Source organism: Barbatula barbatula (genome assembly GCF_947034865.1).
Source record: "Barbatula barbatula genome assembly, chromosome: 1".
NCBI lineage: Eukaryota > Metazoa > Chordata > Actinopteri > Cypriniformes > Nemacheilidae > Barbatula > Barbatula barbatula.
In genome coordinates this window covers 25,939,907-25,961,042 of record NC_136766.1, presented here as the reverse complement: position 1 = coordinate 25,961,042, position 21,136 = coordinate 25,939,907, and the positions used below count along the sequence as shown (strand labels likewise).

At 39.8% G+C, this 21,136-nt stretch overlaps 1 protein-coding gene across 1 annotated transcript in view; it reads left to right on the top strand.

The window, feature by feature from the left end:
• dnah2 (dynein, axonemal, heavy chain 2) overlaps nt 1-21,136 on the top strand; it is a gene marked incomplete at its 3' end in the record, with an annotated part of 134,062 nt that overhangs the window by 41,589 nt on the left and 71,337 nt on the right. Inside the window, exons 16-25 of the mRNA XM_079449974.1 lie at nt 1,429-1,576; nt 4,498-4,690; nt 5,803-6,003; nt 8,870-9,026; nt 9,197-9,371; nt 11,953-12,116; nt 12,255-12,416; nt 13,537-13,640; nt 15,220-15,376; nt 18,417-18,499. Of these exons, the coding sequence (XP_079306100.1) occupies nt 1,429-1,576; nt 4,498-4,690; nt 5,803-6,003; nt 8,870-9,026; nt 9,197-9,371; nt 11,953-12,116; nt 12,255-12,416; nt 13,537-13,640; nt 15,220-15,376; nt 18,417-18,499 (1,544 nt within the window). The remainder of the gene's footprint in view (nt 1-1,428; nt 1,577-4,497; nt 4,691-5,802; nt 6,004-8,869; nt 9,027-9,196; nt 9,372-11,952; nt 12,117-12,254; nt 12,417-13,536; nt 13,641-15,219; nt 15,377-18,416; nt 18,500-21,136) is intronic.

The following is a 21,136-nucleotide window of genomic DNA, read 5'->3' as shown; positions in this document are numbered from 1 at the left end:
ACACACACACACACACACACACGCACAGGTGCTTACAAACCTAAAGCCTTGTAAAATGCTGCCATAATTGATTCCCACTGCTTGATCAATCCGTGGCCAGACTGAACAGCAGAAGCTTTTGTTTGTTTTGTGTATCCAACAACCATTTTATTTTAAAGGCCCCCGAATGTCGCCCTTTTACAACATGTGATATAAATCGTAGTTTGAAGTTTCAGCTCAAAATACACCACATATCGTATATTATACTGTGCCCAAAATGTCAATTTTTGCCTGTGAGAAAAAACTGGCTGTTTTGGTGTGTGTCTCTTTAATTGCAAATGAGCTGCTGGTCTCCGCCCCTTTCCAGCAGAAATCGCATGCGCATCCAACAACAAAACTGAAGAGAATGGTCATCAAGCGAATGAGAAACACTGTGTCATCTTTAAAAACCAAACACATTGTTTTGAATATATGAGCGTCTTCACAACGTGTACATTGTTTTTATACGTGACAATCGCGTCATATGTTTAAAAACTGAAAACATGGAATCCAGGATTTTACTAAATGAAGACTTATGTTCAGTCTTGCATCCAACAGCACCTTGTTTGTTTACAAAAAATTATTGTAGCTCACTGTAAGTTGTCCAGCATGAAAACAATGGCGGACCGTGTACAACTCGATGAGGGCGGGGTCCATCAGCAGTCAAAAGGAAGCCAGCGATCAATCAATGTGATGTCACGTTACTGAGAGAAAGCAAAGAGCTCGTTCAAGACCACAGTTGATGTTTATTGGGGGCTTTAAAGATTGATCATTTATCATAATATGAATATTATCTCATCTCAAAATAATAATCAAGCCCCGACCTTTGTCGGATGCAGTAATGCACCATACAGTACACCGATAGCGCTTTGCGTGATAAAGTGACCCTGACATCACATTTAAACATCTTTTTTACAAACACTCCCTCTGCAGTTTAGGTCAAAGAGTATACATAAAAACTGCACATCAGTGCGAATCATTGTGTTAGTCACGGAGAGCCGATGGCCATGTGTTTTACATACAGAATAAAGACACTATCATACATCAAACAAAGGGCGCCTAGAACGCGGTAACCTCTATAAATCACAGCTGTGGCAGTAGTGCTGCGTTATTCAGCACTTACTCTACTGCTCAGCTCTACAGAGGTATATTTGGAGCAAGGCCTATGGGTAATGTCCCATGATGCTTAGTCAGCTTAACACACAGAGAGAGGAAAAGCAAAAGTGTTAGGATGACTTTAGGAACTTAATTGAGTGTATTTTAGGGACAGCGGTTGCTTTGGTTGGGCTGTGGAGACCGATCGCCTGAGGCGTAGCGCTCTGAGAGCCAGAGGGAAGGGAAATACATTACCTCTCGCTCAGGATTGGACGTGCCATTACAACTGCCCGTTTTGCCTCTGTGTGTTTCCAGGTGGATTTTTCTCCCTCTCTTCCAAAACTTGCTCAGATAGTGAACAGCATTGACGGTCAGCTCATCAACACCATCTCCGGTTTCAAACGTCTTCCGGAGCTTCTGACCCGTCAGAACTTGCAGAAGAAGCCCATGTATAAGATTATAGGTACACGATCTCTTTACCCCACCCACTACGTGCCTCCATTTTTATTTGCATCAGGGGTCAGCTATATTAAATTTGTGCTATTCTTTAAAGTATTATACTGTGTGTAATAGAATATAGTTTTGACAGTATATGATAGAAGTTATGTTTCATCATTTACAAAGTGTTTTGAGAGCAAAAAACATAAAAGCAGAGCAAAGAGCTGATGCACTTACACAGCCCATTACACTGCAGATCCATTTACTTGTGCGACCAACTGCAACGCAGATCAGTTTTTAGTCTGTTCTGTATGATACATCCTGATCATGTTGCCATATGTACTGTAGCTCTAGAGGAAAGAACTATTTAAAAAAGCATCAGATAGTCTTGATAAACCTGGTGCAGGTACATTTTTACTCGGTTTGTAAGTTCTGGGGCTGGATTTACCAAACATTCTTAAAAAATCGTCTTAACTGCCATATTCTTATTTACGTAAAATGTTTCTCAAAATCTATCTTAAACAAAGGTTGTTGTAAATATAGTGGTTTTAAATCTCAAAAGGTAAAATGTTTTATACTACTATATACTTACACAACTATTATAGCATCCTAACAGATAAAAAGTTGTATAATTAATATAAGATTATAATGCTTGTTAATATTTAGCGAAAATGTGATCGTTTATTTCGTTTAACACATCACACACTAATATATAAACATAAGTATGTGAGGCACAAATAAAGTTTAATGTATATATGAATTATTTACAGTTACCTGTAGATACTTGGATTTATAAATTAGCAAATTAGTCCCCGCCTCAATTCAATCGCGTGAGCTCGGACCATTGGATATAGGTACATACAGTATATGCTTCATTCATTCAGCACAGCTAATCAGCAGTTATCATTTCAGTGCCGAGTCTATGTGCCATCCTAACATATCTATGGCTCAAATCTGTTAACGTGATTCGTTACAGGGTTATGATGTCATAAACTGAGGCATTTTCGAACTGAATCTTTAAACTGTCCGTCAGTTTTATAGAGCAAGTACTCCACCATGGTTTAATGAATTTGTACATGATTTATCTTAACCATATTAAAAACACCACATAAACAACATTAAAAACTAGAACAGTTTTGTGAATCTGGCCCCTTGTTTTGATTCTCACACAATACTTTCTGTATATCTTTTCAGAGCCTATTTTTACTCTTCTCATTTAACATTTTAAACTGAACAACTAAACAAAATGTACATGTCTATATGTCCCTGTAGCATAATTGGTACAGCATTGTGTTTGCAGCGCATAAGTTGTGTGAACACTCATACAGAATTGATGAAAAATGTATAGATTGAATGCACGCTAAGTCTCTTTGTATAAAAAGCGTTTGCCAAATACGTTATTGTACCTGTATGAAAGTCAAATCTGTACATGCAATTTCCCTGCATTTGCTCTGAAGGGTCCTCTGTCATTTATTCCTCTCTGTTCTTTCCTCCCTGTCTCTCCAACTGACTGTGTGAGCCCCCATTTGGTTCTGTAGCCTACATAAGCTCCTCCACACTGCTTCATACATATGTAGAGAGCTTTAATGTCCTCTAATTAATATGATTCTGGGTAAAAGATCTAAAGTCAACATTAAATCTAGAGTACAGTATTTACTTTCTTACCACACGCTTGTGATCTCATTGTGCATTCACAATTTATCAGTGCCAGTTATTTCAACAAAAAAGCATGTTTATCCATGTATTTCTTTAGCTTTTTTATACTGAAGCCATCAAGGTGCCATTGGGGCCACATTAAAAAAAAAAAAGCCTCCTGGGGGGATTAACTCGAAGAGTAGGGGCCCTCCAAACTTTTATTCAGCATACTTCCAACAGTAATTTTACACATGAAACTATAAATAAAAAAATTAATGACAACACACTGCTTCGTGTTCAGGTGTGTGTGTAAGATTATAAACAAACACTTTTGACAATAAAGTTCAATGAAAGGAAGGAAGGAGGCGGGAACCGGCGAACGAAAAAAGACTTTTAATTAATACATAAAAATCTAAATAGACAGCCACGACACACACAAACCATAACTAAAAGCCAGGCCTGGTCCTCTCTTACTGACAGTCCGGTCGCTCGTCCTCTTATGCTCCCGATCTCCTCCGTGATACGAGACCTCGAATTCCGGCTCTCGTCCCGCCTACCTCACTACATATATATATTACACATTGAGCACAACCTGACCTGTACGTAACACTCACATGCCCTTTTTCTACTCTCCCGATTTGGGTTCCTGGAGGTGAAGAGTAGGTGAATGTTTTCATGGCCAGAAAGCTTATCCGGTTTCTATGGTGCAGACATACAGCAGCAGTGAAAGGGGTGGCGAGTAGCATAGAGAGGTCTCAATTTATTTTCAATAAGGGGTGAGCGGAACGGAGAGCAGGCTGTGAATAACTAAGAAGGGGAGTGTGCGTCTGTGCGGAGTATCGCCCCGGAGAACTCTGCTACCCTGAGGGACTGCCTATATTGCCTATGTCAGGATCTTGCGCTTCAGCCAACGAATAGTAAATTACATGATCAATTTCAATATGTCATACCTTTTTCATTTTAAGATTTGAGCACCAAGAATTGGCCCACCTACAAAATTGAATAAACAATAGTATGATAGAATTTTGCATTCCAAAAGAATTGGTGTGAAGTCTGCAGAGGTTGGATTCATTCGATCGAGTGTACATATAATCCACATTTTGAGAGTGTGGATTATATACAGTATACACTGTGAGTGTTAATCTGATCTTTATTAACACTGGTGATTTTGCTGTGTTAAATTAGGGTCGCTAGAGTACTAGCATATGTTTTATTTGACCATCTTTTGTGTATTGCTTTTAGGTCATCAGTTGTCACCAGGATGTACAAATGTTTCTGTGTACTCTACCCTTTTCTCTCTGTCTGTTTTAGAGCAAGATGAAGAGATCTGTAAAATCCAGGCAGCCATAGCTGCAGGTATGGTGACTAATGCATCTCACCTGCAGACCTACCTGAAAACCTGGGACAAACACAGAGAGATCTGGGAAATCGAAAAAGACATCTTTATTCAGCGCTACCAACGGCTCAACCCTGCAGTGTCATCGTTTGACTCTGACATAGCCAGGTCTATTTTTCTCTCTTTCATTTTCTTTTTTTGCTATAGCAGTTTTTTAAAGCAAAAATAAGAAAGATACAGATACAGTAATAAAGATACAAAGGTTTTAACATAGGAACTAATTTAGGTCTTTAAGTAATTTAGGTAACTTAATGTAAAGCATTACATGCACAATATCATGTCTGTTGTGAATAATATTACATATGTAAATTAATAAAGATGTCAATAAAAACTGAGCACAACAGTTTTAAAATACACCCATTTAAACCCATTAAAAAAATACACACTGTGAGAAAATAACATTGTTTAACTATTCTAAAGTCATAGAAGTAAATCATCATTAAGGAAATCATCTCTTCATTTAAAATATATGAGTGATGATAGCACACCAGTTGTGATGTGATGCCCTTTCAGACCATTGACCTGTCTTTAGCACAGAGATGCTAGTGCTGAGGGAAGGGTCAAAATCCATACCATATAGATGTGATCTACACTCACCAAACATTATCATGTCAACAATAGATGTTTGAGGGTCAGTGTGCAGTGAGACTCAAACGTAGGGGAGGCGATTGTGCATTAATGACCTTGTGCATATTTGAGATCTATCCTGATCTGAAAGGCACATGTTCCCTGCCGTATCCCCTTAAAAACGTACTAATGTGTTTGTGTAGACACCAGAAAATGTTGTATTTTACAAATATTTGCTTAAAATTACTAAAACATTTAAAAAAATATGTAAACATTTACTTAAAATTACTGCTGGCTTTTTTATGAGGTCAGTGGTTAAGAGTATGGGTGCTAGTTCCCATTTGATGTTTTTAAAGAGGTGTGATTAGAAACAAAATATGCATCCCAATGGACTTTATGTCTATGAACATTTCCCTCACAAGTGTCACTGTTCACAAATGTCATGGGCTGGAAAATAAATTACAAAACTAAAATAAAACACCCATCCTTCGCAATCCTGTATAAATGCAAGGGCAATGAACATCTGTTGTGTTAAAGTGTCAGAATTCCGTTTCATCATGATTATTTAATAAGCAAATCATTTTTCTGATTCAAGGTTGGTTTTAATCACTTTACTTAAAACATCCACTCTCTCCATCTCTCTCTCTTTGCAGATACACAGAAGTGGCGAATAACGTGCAGAAGGAAGAGACAGTGTTAAGTTTGCAGTGTGTTTTGCTGGACTGTTCTCCACTTAAATGTTCTCTGTTGCAGCATTGTAATGAGTGGCAGAGCAAGTTCACCCAGCTGCTCAGCCTTATGGCCAGTGCCAAACTCAAAGAGCTGCACAGTTTCCTGCAGGAGAACGCGCTCAGGTGTGAAAAGCCTATAGACAACTAAAGTTTATGATACTTGCACATTTTGCACATGATCTTCACCTATTACCTCCTATATAACCTCTTCACTCTTCACCTATATAACCTACGTTTATAAATCACAAAGCCTAAATACCATTCCCTATAACGCCATCAACAACACTACCAAGACACCGCTTCTGACAAAGCTTTCAAACTTTATTAAATCAACATTTAAACATATTTCTTGATAAAGAACCACATATATCCATCCACATTTGTTGGACATTGTGACCATGTTGCATTACTTTTAAATTTGTTTTTGCGTGATAACGTTTAATATCCCTGACAACCTTTCCAGTCCTATGTTCTGTAGGAACCTGTTAGGGACTGCATTTTTCAAGACCCCTAAAAAAATCACAAATGACATGGTAGGTTTTTTCCCTGTAGAATAAAACGTAAAAATAGCTTGTGACCTTAATTCAGGCATTGAACCAAAAATCCCTTGCCTCAGAAGCGAGGGAACCAGAAATGCTAATGCTAACTTGTTTCCAGGTTTTGGCCTACAAAACTATAGTACATCATGAGTGCAGAACTCTATAGTTTCAGCGGCAACAACAGAAATAAACATTATGTGGCCCAAACTTAACTTCTGGTAGACCTCCACAAAGAATCAATGTTGAGTAGTTTAATTTAATTTAATACAATTAATATACAATAAACTGACCGATAGCCAAAGACACACCAACTATAGGGAGCTACTACACCCACCCCCTTAAACTCACATGTTAATTTCAATTGTGTCTGATGTTAGCATTTTGTGTTAGCTAATGACGCAAAGATGTAGTAAAGTTAAAAGCATTAACATTTCAAATAAATGGACTGGTTAGACTTTAACAACGGTGTGCTTTAAGAAATCCACATCCTGAGACGCCACATCTTGGATAGTCCAAAACGCTGCTACGTTAAAGAAGTATGTAATTCCCTCGGCTCATAGCGATTGACGTCTTATAAAGTGATTTGAAAGCCAGCCAGGTTAGTTAATCTTATTGTGAGATTGGTCATGGAAAGCCAGCCAGGTTAGTTATCTTATTGTGAGATTGGTCATGGAAATTCAGCCTGGTTAGTTATCTTATTGTGAGATTGGTCATGGAAAGCCAGCCTGGTTAGTTATCTTATTGTGAGATTGGTCATGGAAAGCCAGCCTGGTTAGTTATCTTATTGTGAGATTGGTCATGGAAAGCCAGCCTGGTTAGTTATCTTATTGTGAGATTGGTCATGGAAAGCCAGCCAGGTTAGTTATTTTATTGTGAGATTGGTCATGGAAAGCCAGCCAGGTTAGTTATCTTATTGTGAGATTGGTCATGGAAAGTCAGCCTGGTTAGTTATCTTATTGTGAGATTAGTCATGGATAGCCAACAGGTTAGTTATCTTATTGTGAGATTGGTCATGGAAAGCCAGCCTGGTTAGTTATCTTATTGTGAGATTGGTCATGGAAAGCCAGCCTGGTTAGTTATCTTATTGTGAGATTGGTCATGGAAAGCCAGCCAGGTAAGTTATCTTATTGTGAGATTGGTCATGGAAAGCCAGCCAGGTAAGTTATCTTATTGTGAGATTAGTCATGGATAGCCAACAGGTTAGTTATCTTATTGTGAGATTGGTCATGGAAAGCCAGCCTGGTTAGTTATCTTATTGTGAGATTGGTCATGGAAAGCCAGCCTGGTTAGTTATCTTATTGTGAGATTGGTCATGGAAAGCCAGCCAGGTTAGTTATTTTATTGTGAGATTGGTCATGGAAAGCCAGCCTGGTTAGTTATCTTATTGTGAGATTGGTCATGGAAAGCCAGCCTGGTTAGTTATCTTATTGTGAGATTGGTCATGGAAAGCCAGCCAGGTAAGTTATCTTATTGTGAGATTGGTCATGGAAAGCCAGCCAGGTAAGTTATCTTATTGTGAGATTAGTCATGGATAGCCAACAGGTTAGTTATCTTATTGTGAGATTGGTCATGGAAAGCCAGCCTGGTTAGTTATCTTATTGTGAGATTGGTCATGGAAATTCAGCCTGGTTAGTTATCTTATTGTGAGATTGGTCATGGAAAGCCAGCCAGGTTAGTTATTTTATTGTGAGATTGGTCATGGAAAGCCAGCCAGGTTAGTTATCTTATTGTGAGATTGGTCATGGAAAGTCAGCCTGGTTAGTTATCTTATTGTGAGATTGGTCATGGAAAGTCAGCCTGGTTAGTTATCTTATTGTGAGATTGGTCATGGAAAGCCAGCCTGGTTAGTTATTTTATTGTGAGATTGGTCATGGAAAGCCAGCCTGGTTAGTTATCTTATTGTGAGATTGGTCATGGAAAGTCAGCCTGGTTAGTTATCTTATTGTGAGATTGGTCATGGAAAGCCAGCCTGGTTAGTTATTTTATTGTGAGATTGGTCATGGAAAGCCAGCCTGGTTAGTTATTTTATTGTGAGATTGGTCATGGAAAGCCAGCCAGGTTAGTTATTTTATTGTGAGATTGGTTGAACTGTTCATCTCGAACTTTCTTAATAAAACATCATGAAATGATGATATGGTAAAAAACTGGCCCGCATCCTATTTATATTTTTGCAATCTGGCCCTCAAAGACAAGTAGTCGAAGACCCCTGCCATACAGTGTCACTACGATAGAACACTCCGAGGACCTTAGCTTGGCATCCACCCACAACACCCATCACTACAGAGTCAAGCACCACTTATACTTTTTTCTTCCTGTTTTAGAACACGTTTCACCTCAGCAGCGGTTTGGAACAGAGCATCTGTGTTACTGTAATGTGTTATTGTGTTTAATTTGCTTAAAATGACATGAAATTTTCAATGAGCACATTGACTGTGTGTGTGCGGTTTCAGGGTGTCTCAGCCACCTCAGACTCTAGCGGAGTTGGTGGAGAGTCTTAAGCTGCTGGAAACTCTGCAAGCAGATCTGACTAAGCTTGAAAGTCAAATTCCGCCCATCCATGAGCAGTTTGCCATCCTTGAGAAATACGAGGTTACCGTCGACCCTGCTGTGAGTATTGCTAACACACACAAAGAAACACACACTCCCTCAGGTGTTCCAATCACATCGTTGCCTAAATACACTTAGATATCTTGCCTCCATTTCTTATTTGACAGAATATTATTTGACTCGGCTCTCTCCGAATGTCTCTCTCTCTTTTTCTCTCTCTGTCTCTGTAGGTGTTGGAGTTGCTGGAGGCTCTCAGTGGAGAGTGGGTGTGGTTTCAGCAGGTTGTGATTGACAGTGACATCATGTTGAAGAAACACAAAGACACGATGAAGAGCGGTTTGATCCTTTCCTCAGAGGAGTTTAAGAAGAAGACACAGGCAGCCCTACAGAGCTTCAACACCAATGGTGAACACAACACACATCGGTGCTTCACTTTTCATCGTTTGTGCTGGAAAATACATCAAAACAGACAGCAGAAAAGAATGAACCTGCATTACACATAGTCTTCTCTGACTGCCTCATTCACAGCACACACAAACTTTTACAATTGACTGAATTTACTTAGATATCAAAATGACGTTTGTGTTTTTATAGTTTTCAATTCCTTTAGACTATTCCAAACACTGACCAAACCTGCTTATAAAATCTGAAATGCAACAAGTTTTATTTTAGAGTTAGATAATGTTGTATATATTTAGACAGACACATTTACTATCGAACATGACACAATATATATATATATATATATATATATATATATATATATATATATATATATTTAAATAACAATACTTGCATTTAAGGGGCTACGTTGAAGTCATTAGGACTCATACACAATTGCTTAAATGACATTTTGAACCTATTAAAAACTTGCATAAAATGACATAAAACATGTATCCTACAGTATGTCACAACTTGCACAAAAGAAGATATTAGAAATAATGTTTGTAAGCAAACAGTTTTGGGACACTATGGGCAAAAATAGTAATTTTTTCCCCCAATTGTAGTAAAAAAACACTTAAAAGGGTGAGAGATTCAGGTGTTATACGGTGAGATTTGCAGTGTAAAATGAGAAATTCACACAGGGTTACGACTGGTGCTGTCTCAGTCCCTACTGTGAGCTTCACATCCCAGCATGCCTCTTTTTCTGTAGGTCAGTTCACTACACGCGCCGCGCCGCAGGCCTTTGCTTTACGGGACTGTGGGTGTTCTGCAAGGCAGGTAGAGCTGGTTGAGCCACCAACCTCCCACACGCCCCACGGCACATCACAACCAATTAGCCCTGAGATAATGTTTCAGACGATACAGAGCCTCACCTACAGCACAAGTGACCGTCATGCTGACATCTTGCCCTTGACTGCGCTCTCTGCATCCCCTCCTCCCCGTTTCCCTCTCTCATTGGCCCACTCAGCCAGTACCTCCTGCTGGTATCGCTGTGCTGTTTATTCTCAGCTCTATTAAAACGAGATTGAAAAGTTCTTTCTGCTGCCACTTCCCCTCACGAACAAAGTCGCGTTGTGCCGAACTGTATCAAAGAGGACAGAGTTCTCGTCCTACTTTTCCCTCCCTCCTCTATCAGTCTTCCTTTTTCCTTCGTTTCTTTTCACGCTCGCTCTTGCACCTTGTTTCCCTTGTGTTTGTGTAAACGTGTGATCGCTGATGGCTCTGTGAAGTCTGTTGTTTTTCCGTTTGATCTCCTGCTATTCCTTTTCAGTGTCGCTCCTCCTCTGTTCCCGGTATGAATCTAAAGCTTGCCGTCTTGATTTAGACAAAGTTTGATTTTTAGCACACGCGTTTAATGCGAAACCGCTGCGCTAAGTCAATACGTAGCGAACTTAGCGTTCGCCGTCATTATTTCCCACAAACCCTGAATTTCTGAACGTGGGCGGCAGCTGCAACTTGTTGAATATGGCAGGATTGTATGGATTGTTTCAGCAAACAATGGCGGGCTCCTTCAGGTTAATGAGGCCAGGAAGCAGCTTTGTGCAGAGAGAAATTTGTATTCAAGAGAGAGAGACAGTTTCAATAATATCACACTCATTCAGTCCAAACACATACAACCGGCCCCTTCCAAGGTGCCCCTTCAAAATCTCATCTCCTGCTCTCTACAGACCCACTGTGACATTTCCTCTCAGATGTGACTCGAAGGAAAAACACTACATACAGCAAGGAGCCAATTACACGTGTGTGATTGGTTAAAGTCTCCAAGGTGGATTTATCAAAAATGTAGCACATTTTAGCGTTTGCTAATTCGATTTTCTTTACATTTTATTCGGGCAAAATGCACTTGGTTGTGCATCCCTCCTGCGTGCTTTAGCGTGTGTTGTGTGCTCCAGTAAATCACACTTTACGCAAATATTGACCGGAGATTTTTTACGGTCAATTTCTTCACGCACCGTTTAATGTCCCGCGTTAATGCAGAATTGTGTAAATGTGTGTTTTTTGTAATTGGTAGCGATGTAGGTGTGCGACTTTGCAACTGTGTTTGATGGAATCCATTATGAGCGTTGACAGACGTAAACAACCGTGCCTGTAAACATCCCACCAGGGGCCTCATTCCGAGCAGAGAACGGTGTCTGTGCGAGTGCGTTTCTGTACATGGTGTGTGTTGCCATCCTGAGATGAGTGGTGCGCAAATATCTCGTAAATCAAAGCTGTCGCAAGCATGTGGATCGTGGGAGTCCGGGGCGCTGGGTCCGAGCCAGAACTCACGCCGCATGCGGAAAAAAAACCCACTGACACGCTGCGCCCCCGACTGTGAAAACACATTAATGGTGCATTGAGGGAAACATGCTCACTTCGCTTACATTCACGCAATAGGGATTAGTTGAGCTCTTTGAGCGAGCCGAGCTGCTCTCTGGGGAAATAACAAGCACATATGCAGTTTCTTTATTAATTAACCAAGTGCATCTGTGTGCATGTGTGTGGTCCTTGGATCCCTGTGTCTTTATGTGTACTGTGTTTTTTTGTATGTGTATCTGTGCAGGACCGTTTAGCAGCGGGGTGACCCCAGATTCTGCAATGAAGCAGGTGTCAGAGTTGCGCGCCCAGTTGGAAGCTCTTATGGAAGAGGAGGGAAGCATACGCCGCGGCCTCACCATCTTCAAGATTGAACAGACACCCTCCAAAGACATCCTGGTGCTTGAGAAGGTGCTTGTTCACTGCTGTTTCAAAAAACAATCTACTCAAAGTAGACTCTGGAATACACTTGTCATGTGGTGTGACAATATTGCCACTGCGAATGAAAGATTATGAAGGTCACCTTAGGTTGTGTGTGTGTTTGTGTAGGATCTGGATTACCTGCAGCAGGTGTGGGAGATCTCACAGCAGTGGGAGACTTTGTGGAATGAGTGGAAGGGGGGTCAGTTGGCCTTTCTACAGACGGAGGTCATGGAGAACACCGCACAGACAATGTTCAAGAAACTCCACACACTGAGCAGAGAGTTGAAGGCAAGCCAGTGTAACATTCACTATGCCTTCATGCCAAACCTGTATGACATTCTTCTGCACGACACAAAATTATTTTGCTAGTACATTCGTAACCAAACTACATTGCCACCCATTGACTTTCATTGTATAGAAACTTAACCAGTAAGACATTTCTCAAAATCTCTTATTTGGTGCTCCACAAACAAAAGAGACATATCGCTGCTGTCTTTCTTAAACCTAATTTTTTTTGTTGTTGCCATGAATCATTATTATTAGTCACCTTTTATGTTTGTCACTGGGTTTCATTGTCAACTTCAACAACACAATATTTAATCATTTAAAAGGTACAGTGTTTTTTAAAATTTTTGAGAAACAGCAAAATTGGACAGTTTTTGGAAGGACGGCGGCGATATACAGGTATTGAACAACAGTTTACAACATTTGTAATTGTATTTATAAAAAATGACCCCTGATAACCCTGTGTCGTTATACAGTTGTTGTCAGGGAATAACATTACTTTGAATTATTCTGGTGGGCCAGTCGTGACATTCCGAGTGCTGTGTTATCATTTCAGATCACATCAGATTGCTATGCCCTAAATCTTTCAACTCCTGAAATTTCATTTGCATGTTTAAAAATCAGTTTTAATGGCAGGGACCACTTTTACTGGAAGAATTTTACTACCATCAGGGGACACTCGGACCCAACGGGGGGACATATTAGACCACCATCAGCTCAACAGTTCAGATCCAAGGCAGTGGCATCAGTGATGTTTTCGTCCCTCGCTCATCTACTACTGTACTCATATGCTCACATCGCTGCCGCTTCATTATGGTCCAGCTGAGACTCTTGTTCCTTCGTTTCTCTTTGTAACGGTGATAAAAGCTCTTTTGTGTCTCTAATTACCCTTTAAAGCTAATTTAGCTTCTCTTCTCGCCAGCTTCTCATTATCCTGACATTTAGCTCTAAGCAGATTAGAAACACCTGCTTGATTCAGACCCTTTGGGTGCTCTTTCACTGACAGTGGATCAGTGCATCACAGTCCATCAGTCAGTTTTACACTTCAGTCTGCACTGAAGACACTGACTGTTTAGAAAGTAGCTTAGTAGAGTGATGATGGTGTGTGTGTGTGTGGTTTCAGGACAAGCAGTGGGAGGCTGTGGATTTTACTAAGAGCAGGATCGAACAGTTTAAGAAAATCATCCCGCTTATTGCAGACCTCAGGAATCCAGCCATGAGAGAGAGGTGAGGGGACATACACATGCCACAAAATAAGTGTTCGCCGTAGAATGAAGTGTCATTCTCACACTTACCCTTCTTATCAAGAGTGACATCGCTTCTTTAATTATTGACACTGTTGTCTCTTCAACAAATCCCTCATTTTAGTAGAGTTATTCTGTAGCTGCTGAGCAGTTTTTTTTTAAAGTCTTTTGAAATGTGGTCATGATTTATTAATGTTGCAATCTTCATTTTTTGTTAGAAATAAACAAAAATCTGTTGTCGAGTAAGTACTTTAACAAATAATTGTTCAAAACTTTCTTCGGATTGGGAACTGTAGCTTTTAATAATGATTTATAAAGGGTGTTAGTGGGTACGATTTTGTGAGAAATTTACTTCAAACAATATGAAGTAATCGATTTAAAAACGGTGGATAAGACTTATCCAGACAAATAACAAAAAAAGTAAGAGTAAGGATTCGGTAAAATGTCTATCTATATAACACTGATGCCCATGCCAGGATTGGCCAATGTGGCTCAAATGGCCGCTCTTATTGGGTCTTTTAGTATTGTGTACTTAATTTGGTTTTAGCAGATAGCTCACAAATATTGTAGATCAAACTACTGGAAAAACGAGTGGTGCTCCGTTTAGCCAGGACATCCCTGCGGTTCTAAGATGAGCGGCAATCGCACACCCTGACAGCCAGACCCTAGTTACATCTCTCTGTTCTCACGCAGAGCGATGCACGCTCCGGCGCCATCCCTGCCATAAAACGCACCGTTTTCCACTTCCCATTTTCCTTTTCCCCTAAGTTCTTTGATTAGATCTGGCGTTCCCAAAACAACAGCCCATCGGCCCCAATCAGGCGTACTGCAGCAGCCCTGCCAGAGACGGCAAAGACAAGCCTCATGTTCCCCTGATGACAGCCGGCTAATCACACTGATGTAACCCTCTGAAAGATCCCTGTTAGCATCTCCCGCTGGCCGACACCGCATATCGGGGGAGCAGATGAAAATAAACAGAGCTCCTGCCTCAGAAGTCCAGAACCGACAAAACGGGAGCAGAGAGAAAAGGGAAAGAAAAACAGGCAGTTTGCGAGAGATCATGTCCCAGAATGCTCAGCCTCAATCTCAGGGGGGCCAGTCGCTGGCAGAACGCTTTTTGAAATGGTGCTGTTGTGTTTTGTTGTGGATCAGATGTGCTGACGGTCTCTGAGGATTTCTGTGAGAGAAGACAACAAGCTGTGCGTCATGGCTACGGGATCCCTGCGGGAGAATTCAATCCTTTCGCTGTCATTGGATGTCACACCTGTTTATTATGACAGAGTCTGACCGTCGTCGTGACCAGTGTATTGTGACTAAACATCACAGTTCTTTAGTTCATAAAACTGTCATAATAACGCAACTGGCTTGTAATTTTTGATCAAGAGTTTGCTATTTCATATTTTATACCACCTTTATTCATTTCTCTCAAGAATTTGTATTTTAATTTATTGAATTTATGCATTTACAAAGAATTTCAAGCGAGGTTAATCCTCTTGTGTGTCAAAGCATGTCGACTATTTGAAACGTCAAATGACTGTTCAGGTCTGTTTCTTTTATTTTAGACACTGGGATCAAATAAGTCAAGAAGTCCAACAGTCATTTGATCCGAACAGTCCCGACTTCACCCTCGAGAAGATTGTGTCTTTGGGTTTGGACCATCATGCTGAACGCGTCAGTGACATATCAGGAGCTGCCAGCAAAGAGCTCTCCATAGAACAGGTTTGATAGCCCCCTCTCCATTTTCCACTCAGTCCTTATTGAAATTAAAGAATATGTTTTGGATTTTACATTATAGGGTCTTCAATGCACCAGGCTTTCAATATGACTAGAGAACAAAAGGTTTTGTATAACATAATTGGGTATTATGAGAAATCCAATTTAAGCCATAATGTTTAGAGGTAAAAGAGGCAGCTCCAATGCCAACGGTTATGAATAAACGTGGGCTTTCATCACATTTGATCAATTATTATGTTCCCTGTTAATCGAACCCATGACTCTCAACTGGTTCCAGACCTCTATCAGGTGAATACATCACATCACCACCAGATACAAAGTCTCAGAGAAAAGTTAAAATTGTAATGAAAAACTAATCGTTGCTGTCAGACTAAAACCTCATATCTCCGTTTTTCAGTATTTTTACTTCTTCATAAATCATTCTTCACGTTTGTCTTTGGTTTTGCAAATATTTAACCTATGAAAAAGTATCGAAAAGAGCCGTTGACCTTGACAACACAATGTTTGTCAAAATGCTGTGTTTTTCCGTCCTGTAAAGAAGCAGTTTTGAAGATGCAAGCTGAAAGCCAAACTGTGACAGAATTAATGGAAAGCACACGATTTCCCATTGCATCCAGTCATTAACTCTTGATTGGTTTTATTTTTCATTTTTCTTTCGTACGCATTTCTTCTTTTGTGTCTGATGGACAGACAGTAGGCTCAGTGATTCTCACTACTCTCTGCTCCTCTCATAACACAGAAGATCCTCTGGGACTCAGTATGTTAAAAAGAGAGGGAGAGTCACTGTCAAGAGGATAAGGGTCAGAGGTCATGTTTGAAGGGTCAGAGATGATATCCTCAGAGTGACATTCTGTAATCAGACCGCCCCAGCGGAGACTCGCAGCAGAGAGATTTTGAGTCTGGCGGCTGTGACGTACAGTTGGAATGGAAAGGCAACAGTATTCATGGGTACAAAGACTAGTGCTGTATTTACGGTTTAGTACATTTAAAATCTGATTCTCACATCGTGCATCTTTGTTTTTGTGCTCATATTAACAGATTAAAGGCCTGTTCGTAGTAAAAATTATAACTAAAATGATAACAATCTATGTCCACACTAATGGACTATAACGTTTGATTATTTTAAGCTGCGTGTGAGCCCCGTCAATTTGTATGGATTTTAAATGGATGCCCATTTTCTATCATTATAGGGCTCACAATATACACAGTTATTGTTTATGCAATAGAATTTACAACAACAATGAATTCATAATCATTCAAAATCATCATTTATTATGTTTAATTTGTGTTTTTCCTTTTTGGTCAATTAATTCCATTAAAAATACAAGTGTATGTGACTGTAGATTTTAACCATTGTGGTTTAACAGACAAATGCTAAAATGGGTGCAATACCACCTACTATGTTGGAGTGTCAACCAGATATTGTCACTACAGTATATACTGTATAAACATAAATATATTCTGAATTTATGTGAACATGTCCCCAAAACACAGAGGAAGCCTCGGACCTCCTTTCCTCTATCAATATTCTTGACTGCTTCTCTGTCACGCATGAAGCGTGGGAAATGTCCTATTGGGCAATAAAACTGTGCTCAAATATTGGGATTTTAACACCTTGTCCCACTAAGCGAATCTGTTTAACACAATATCAATTAAGTAATACAGCTAATGATATCACAGTCATTGTCTATCGACAGTTTGTGGTGGTTGAGGAGTGTAAAGCGTTTTGAGTGCCCAGAAAAGCGCTATATAAATGTCATTAATTATTATTATTATGAATTATTCATTTCATTGGAGCCTGGCCCGAAGTTAACTTAATATAACAATTTATTTTATATTAAATGTATATTCGTAATTGTATTAAATTAAAGCTCAACAGTTATTGATTCATTGTGGATGTTTATGTTGTTGTCACTGAAGCAATCTAAAAAATTTAGATTGTGACACCCCTTATCCCAACATTCTGTAATGTATAATCTTTAATAAAGACAAGAAATGATCTGTTTGTGTAAAAGCAAAATGCAGGTCTACTAGCGCAATTCTGCATAAGCATCACTTACGTGATGCAGACGCAGGTCGTGTGAAACAGGCTTATGGGTTGACTGCTTTATAATCCTGTTTTAGTCTTTAAAAGGAAGATTTCCTGGTCTCTGTTCACTCAGTACAGTATGAGCGCAGTGCTGCTGGAGGCATGTGTCCCCAGGCTGCAGTCGCAGGTCATGTGTGGCGGCCGCAGGGGAAATGAGCCCTGCGCTTAATTTCCTTCAGAGCAGCCTTCACTGCCCCTGCAGAGGGGAGCAGCCCTGTCCGCCTGTCAGACTGTGGGAGGTTGTTCTCTTCCCTCCCTCTCTCCCACTATCTCAATGTTTCTTCCTCTGGCTTTTAGTCCGGGGAGATTCCCAGACGCTGTGCTCTGTGCTCATAGAGGTTACAACAACACGGCTTCGGTTCGAGAGCAGGAACGAGAGAGCGCACCCTCGTAACCTCCCAAAGCACAAAGCGGTTCACCTAGAAGTCACCCACACAGAGAGAGAAAAGAGAAAGGAAGTGAAAGACAGACAGAGTGTAAATGAGAACTGTCAGTGCCACGTTTCTCGGCACGACTGCACCTTCTAGAAACAGCCCTTCTAATGTTTATTTGCAGGGGCTCTGATCAATATTTTTCCCTGTCACTGGTCGGTCTTCATGTGATTGATGAATGTCCTTCCAGCTCTAATACAACAAAATGCTGTCTACGCAGACAGCTCACTAGATTTTTAAACACCGTTTGAATAACTTGCCTATTATGCCTAATGATGTTGTCTTGGTAGGCTAATCATTTGGTTCTGTAACACGTCAATATGTATCATTGTCGCATCTATCTACGGGGTCTTTGTTCAATGTGCTTTCCCGGTCACTAGTCCCCAAATGTCCTCATCAGACTGGTCACTGCCCCTCCCACTCTTATAGATCAGTGCTGAGGTGGGAACGTCTGAAAACATTAGTGGTAACATTGAAAAGCCTAACGCTGATCTTTGGTTTACAGGCGCTGGAAGGAATCATGAAGACGTGGGAGGAAACGTCCCTGGACATCACACCCTACAAAGACAAGGGTCACCACAAACTAAGGTGAGAGGGCAGAGGTCACCAAAGGTCAAGAGGTTCAAGGTCACAATAAGCAGCATCTTGAAGTAATCATTTTCAGCCTTCTGAACAACAGGGGCCGGTTGCACCACCATAGTGTAGCGCACGTCTGAGACTAAATCTTATGCCTAGTCAGTGGTAGGCGTAAGTAAAAATTCTTGGAAAAAAATAGGCCTAAAGCATAAATTTAGACAATGTCTCGGACTGAATCCGCGCCTGCGTTATCTACAGAAAAAAAGTATTTTAAAGTGTATTTTAACACTCTGCATTGACAAGTGAACATGCCACAGGAGCGAGATTTCTGATCAGTAGTGGAAGAAACGGAAGAAAGCACGAACGATCAGATATTTGAGATGTCTACGGAGGAGCAGGAAACGTAATTTATCCGAAAAAAACCAGAGACAGCGCTGGATCATTTTAAAATAATTTCAAAAGAATGAATGAAAGGCTAATGCTCTTGTTAAGATTTATTTTAATTTATGTATATTGATATAACATTACATGGACAGAACCAAATCTGCTGTCCACTGCATTTCACGAAGACAGACGTCTTCATTTAAAGGACCGTTATTTAGGGTAAATATAATAGAATGGGAAATAATGGAGATAAGTAATGGAGAATAAAACTCTATTTTAAAGAAAATAACTAAAATATCTCTGTACATAAAATATCTTATTTCATAATGTAAGGAACACCTGTTACAAGGAATGTTTTCGTTTTCGGGGACGCGTATCGTCTAAGTTGAGCGTAGTTGCACCTGGTCATAGTTTTAGATGAATATTTATGACAAGAATGGTCGTAGTTATGTCCGACGTTGGCCTTATACACAACTTTTTTACGTCCGGCTGGTGCAACGGGTCCATGAAGTCCCCCCAGACCAATTTTCTGATGGTCCTGGTCTTGTCTCGGTCTTGACTTTTTTTTTGTCTCGGTCTCAGACTTTGTGGTCTCTGAATTTTATTTGATGACCGGTCAAGACCACAACTGTGGGAATTAAAAAAGTTGCTGGTGCATCATTGACTTATTTATTATTTGATTTCTTACGTTACTGATGTGCCGGTAAGAGATGACTATGGGATTGTCCTAAAATAAATCTGTCAACACAATGAATATAAATGCCCACAATATCAAAAAAGGTACTTTTATGAGATCTTGACATGATCTGAAAAGCTCTGATTGATTTTATACAATCATTCAATAAACCGTGACTTAATAAGTGACTTAAATTTTAGACACAATTGCAAACAGTAAGTCTAACAAATCTAGACCATATGAAAACTTTTGTGCGATTCTGCACAGCAGTTTTGCTGCTGAATAGATAAGAGTGCTTAGAATGAATGATTTTGTTATGATTCAGATTTTTCTATGGGGACCTTTTAGATACACTTTTGGAGTGCTGGGTCTCGGTTTTAGGTGGTCTTAACTTGAGCACTTGTACTTGTATGTATGACATAATGGGACACTTTACAATCAGGGTATACTTGTAAACACTACTTAAGGCATTAGCTAACATGTATTAACAATGAACTTTTATTAATGAATCATAGTTCATTAACAAGTGAATTGGAGCATTTATTAATACATTTTAAAATTGTTATGTCTTATCTGGTAACAACAGTTAATGCACAGTGAATAATTGTACTGGCCATAACTAAAAACTATATTGCTCATTGTTAGTTCTTGTTAGTTAATGCAACGCTACCAACGCTAACAAAAACAACCTTATTGTAAAGTGTTCCAAATAATATATTAAGAAATGTATTATTATTGTTAAATATATTTAAAAATATATTATTATATGAATACTATTATTAGTAGATCATATTATTAGTATATATTAGCGACGGCTTGTGATGTGGCTGATTTTGCTGATAGAATGTATAATGCAGACGAAACATGAATCGTGATTTTTGCAATTAAGTCGTAAATGTGATTTTGTGATAAACAACTTGTTTATTTTGGGGAAAGCAGTTCGAACGATTCCTGATGGCTTCCATTCTGCATTCTGTTTTCCTGGGGGTTTTCACACGCGGATACGGATGCGAAACGTTGTGGGATATCATTCAATCGAATCATTCTGGATTGAATGATCGGCCATGCGCACACACAGACACACACAAGACAATTCACTGTCAATTCTCTGATTCAAAATATTTCATTTGTAGCGTTTTTCCCTCCAGTAGGAAAACACATGCTGTTGGTGCAACAGTACGCACACATACACGCAAATTTGTGACAATTTGTCTTACGTAGCCGCTTGCTAAAGCCCGCGGCCTTCACCAGCAGTTTTTCTGTCTTAATTGAAGAAGTGTCCTAATGACTTTGCCTAATTGATGTATAGGATTATTTTTACTGAGACCTAATTGTACTATAACTTTCTTGCATTCCCAGTCGAGGGGTAATTGGTGATTTGTTTGTGGCGGAGGCAAAGTCTCCATCCACTGAGGGACCGTTACAGGCTTCATCCGTGCTGTTACTGCATCGTAATGTGAATATATTAGCACCAAAAACAAGCCATAGCCTAAAAAACACCATCCCTCAACATGATTGAGCGCACCGCTGCAGGGGAGAACCGCAACGCGTGAGGAGCCAGTAACTCCACATTATAATATTACTGTGTG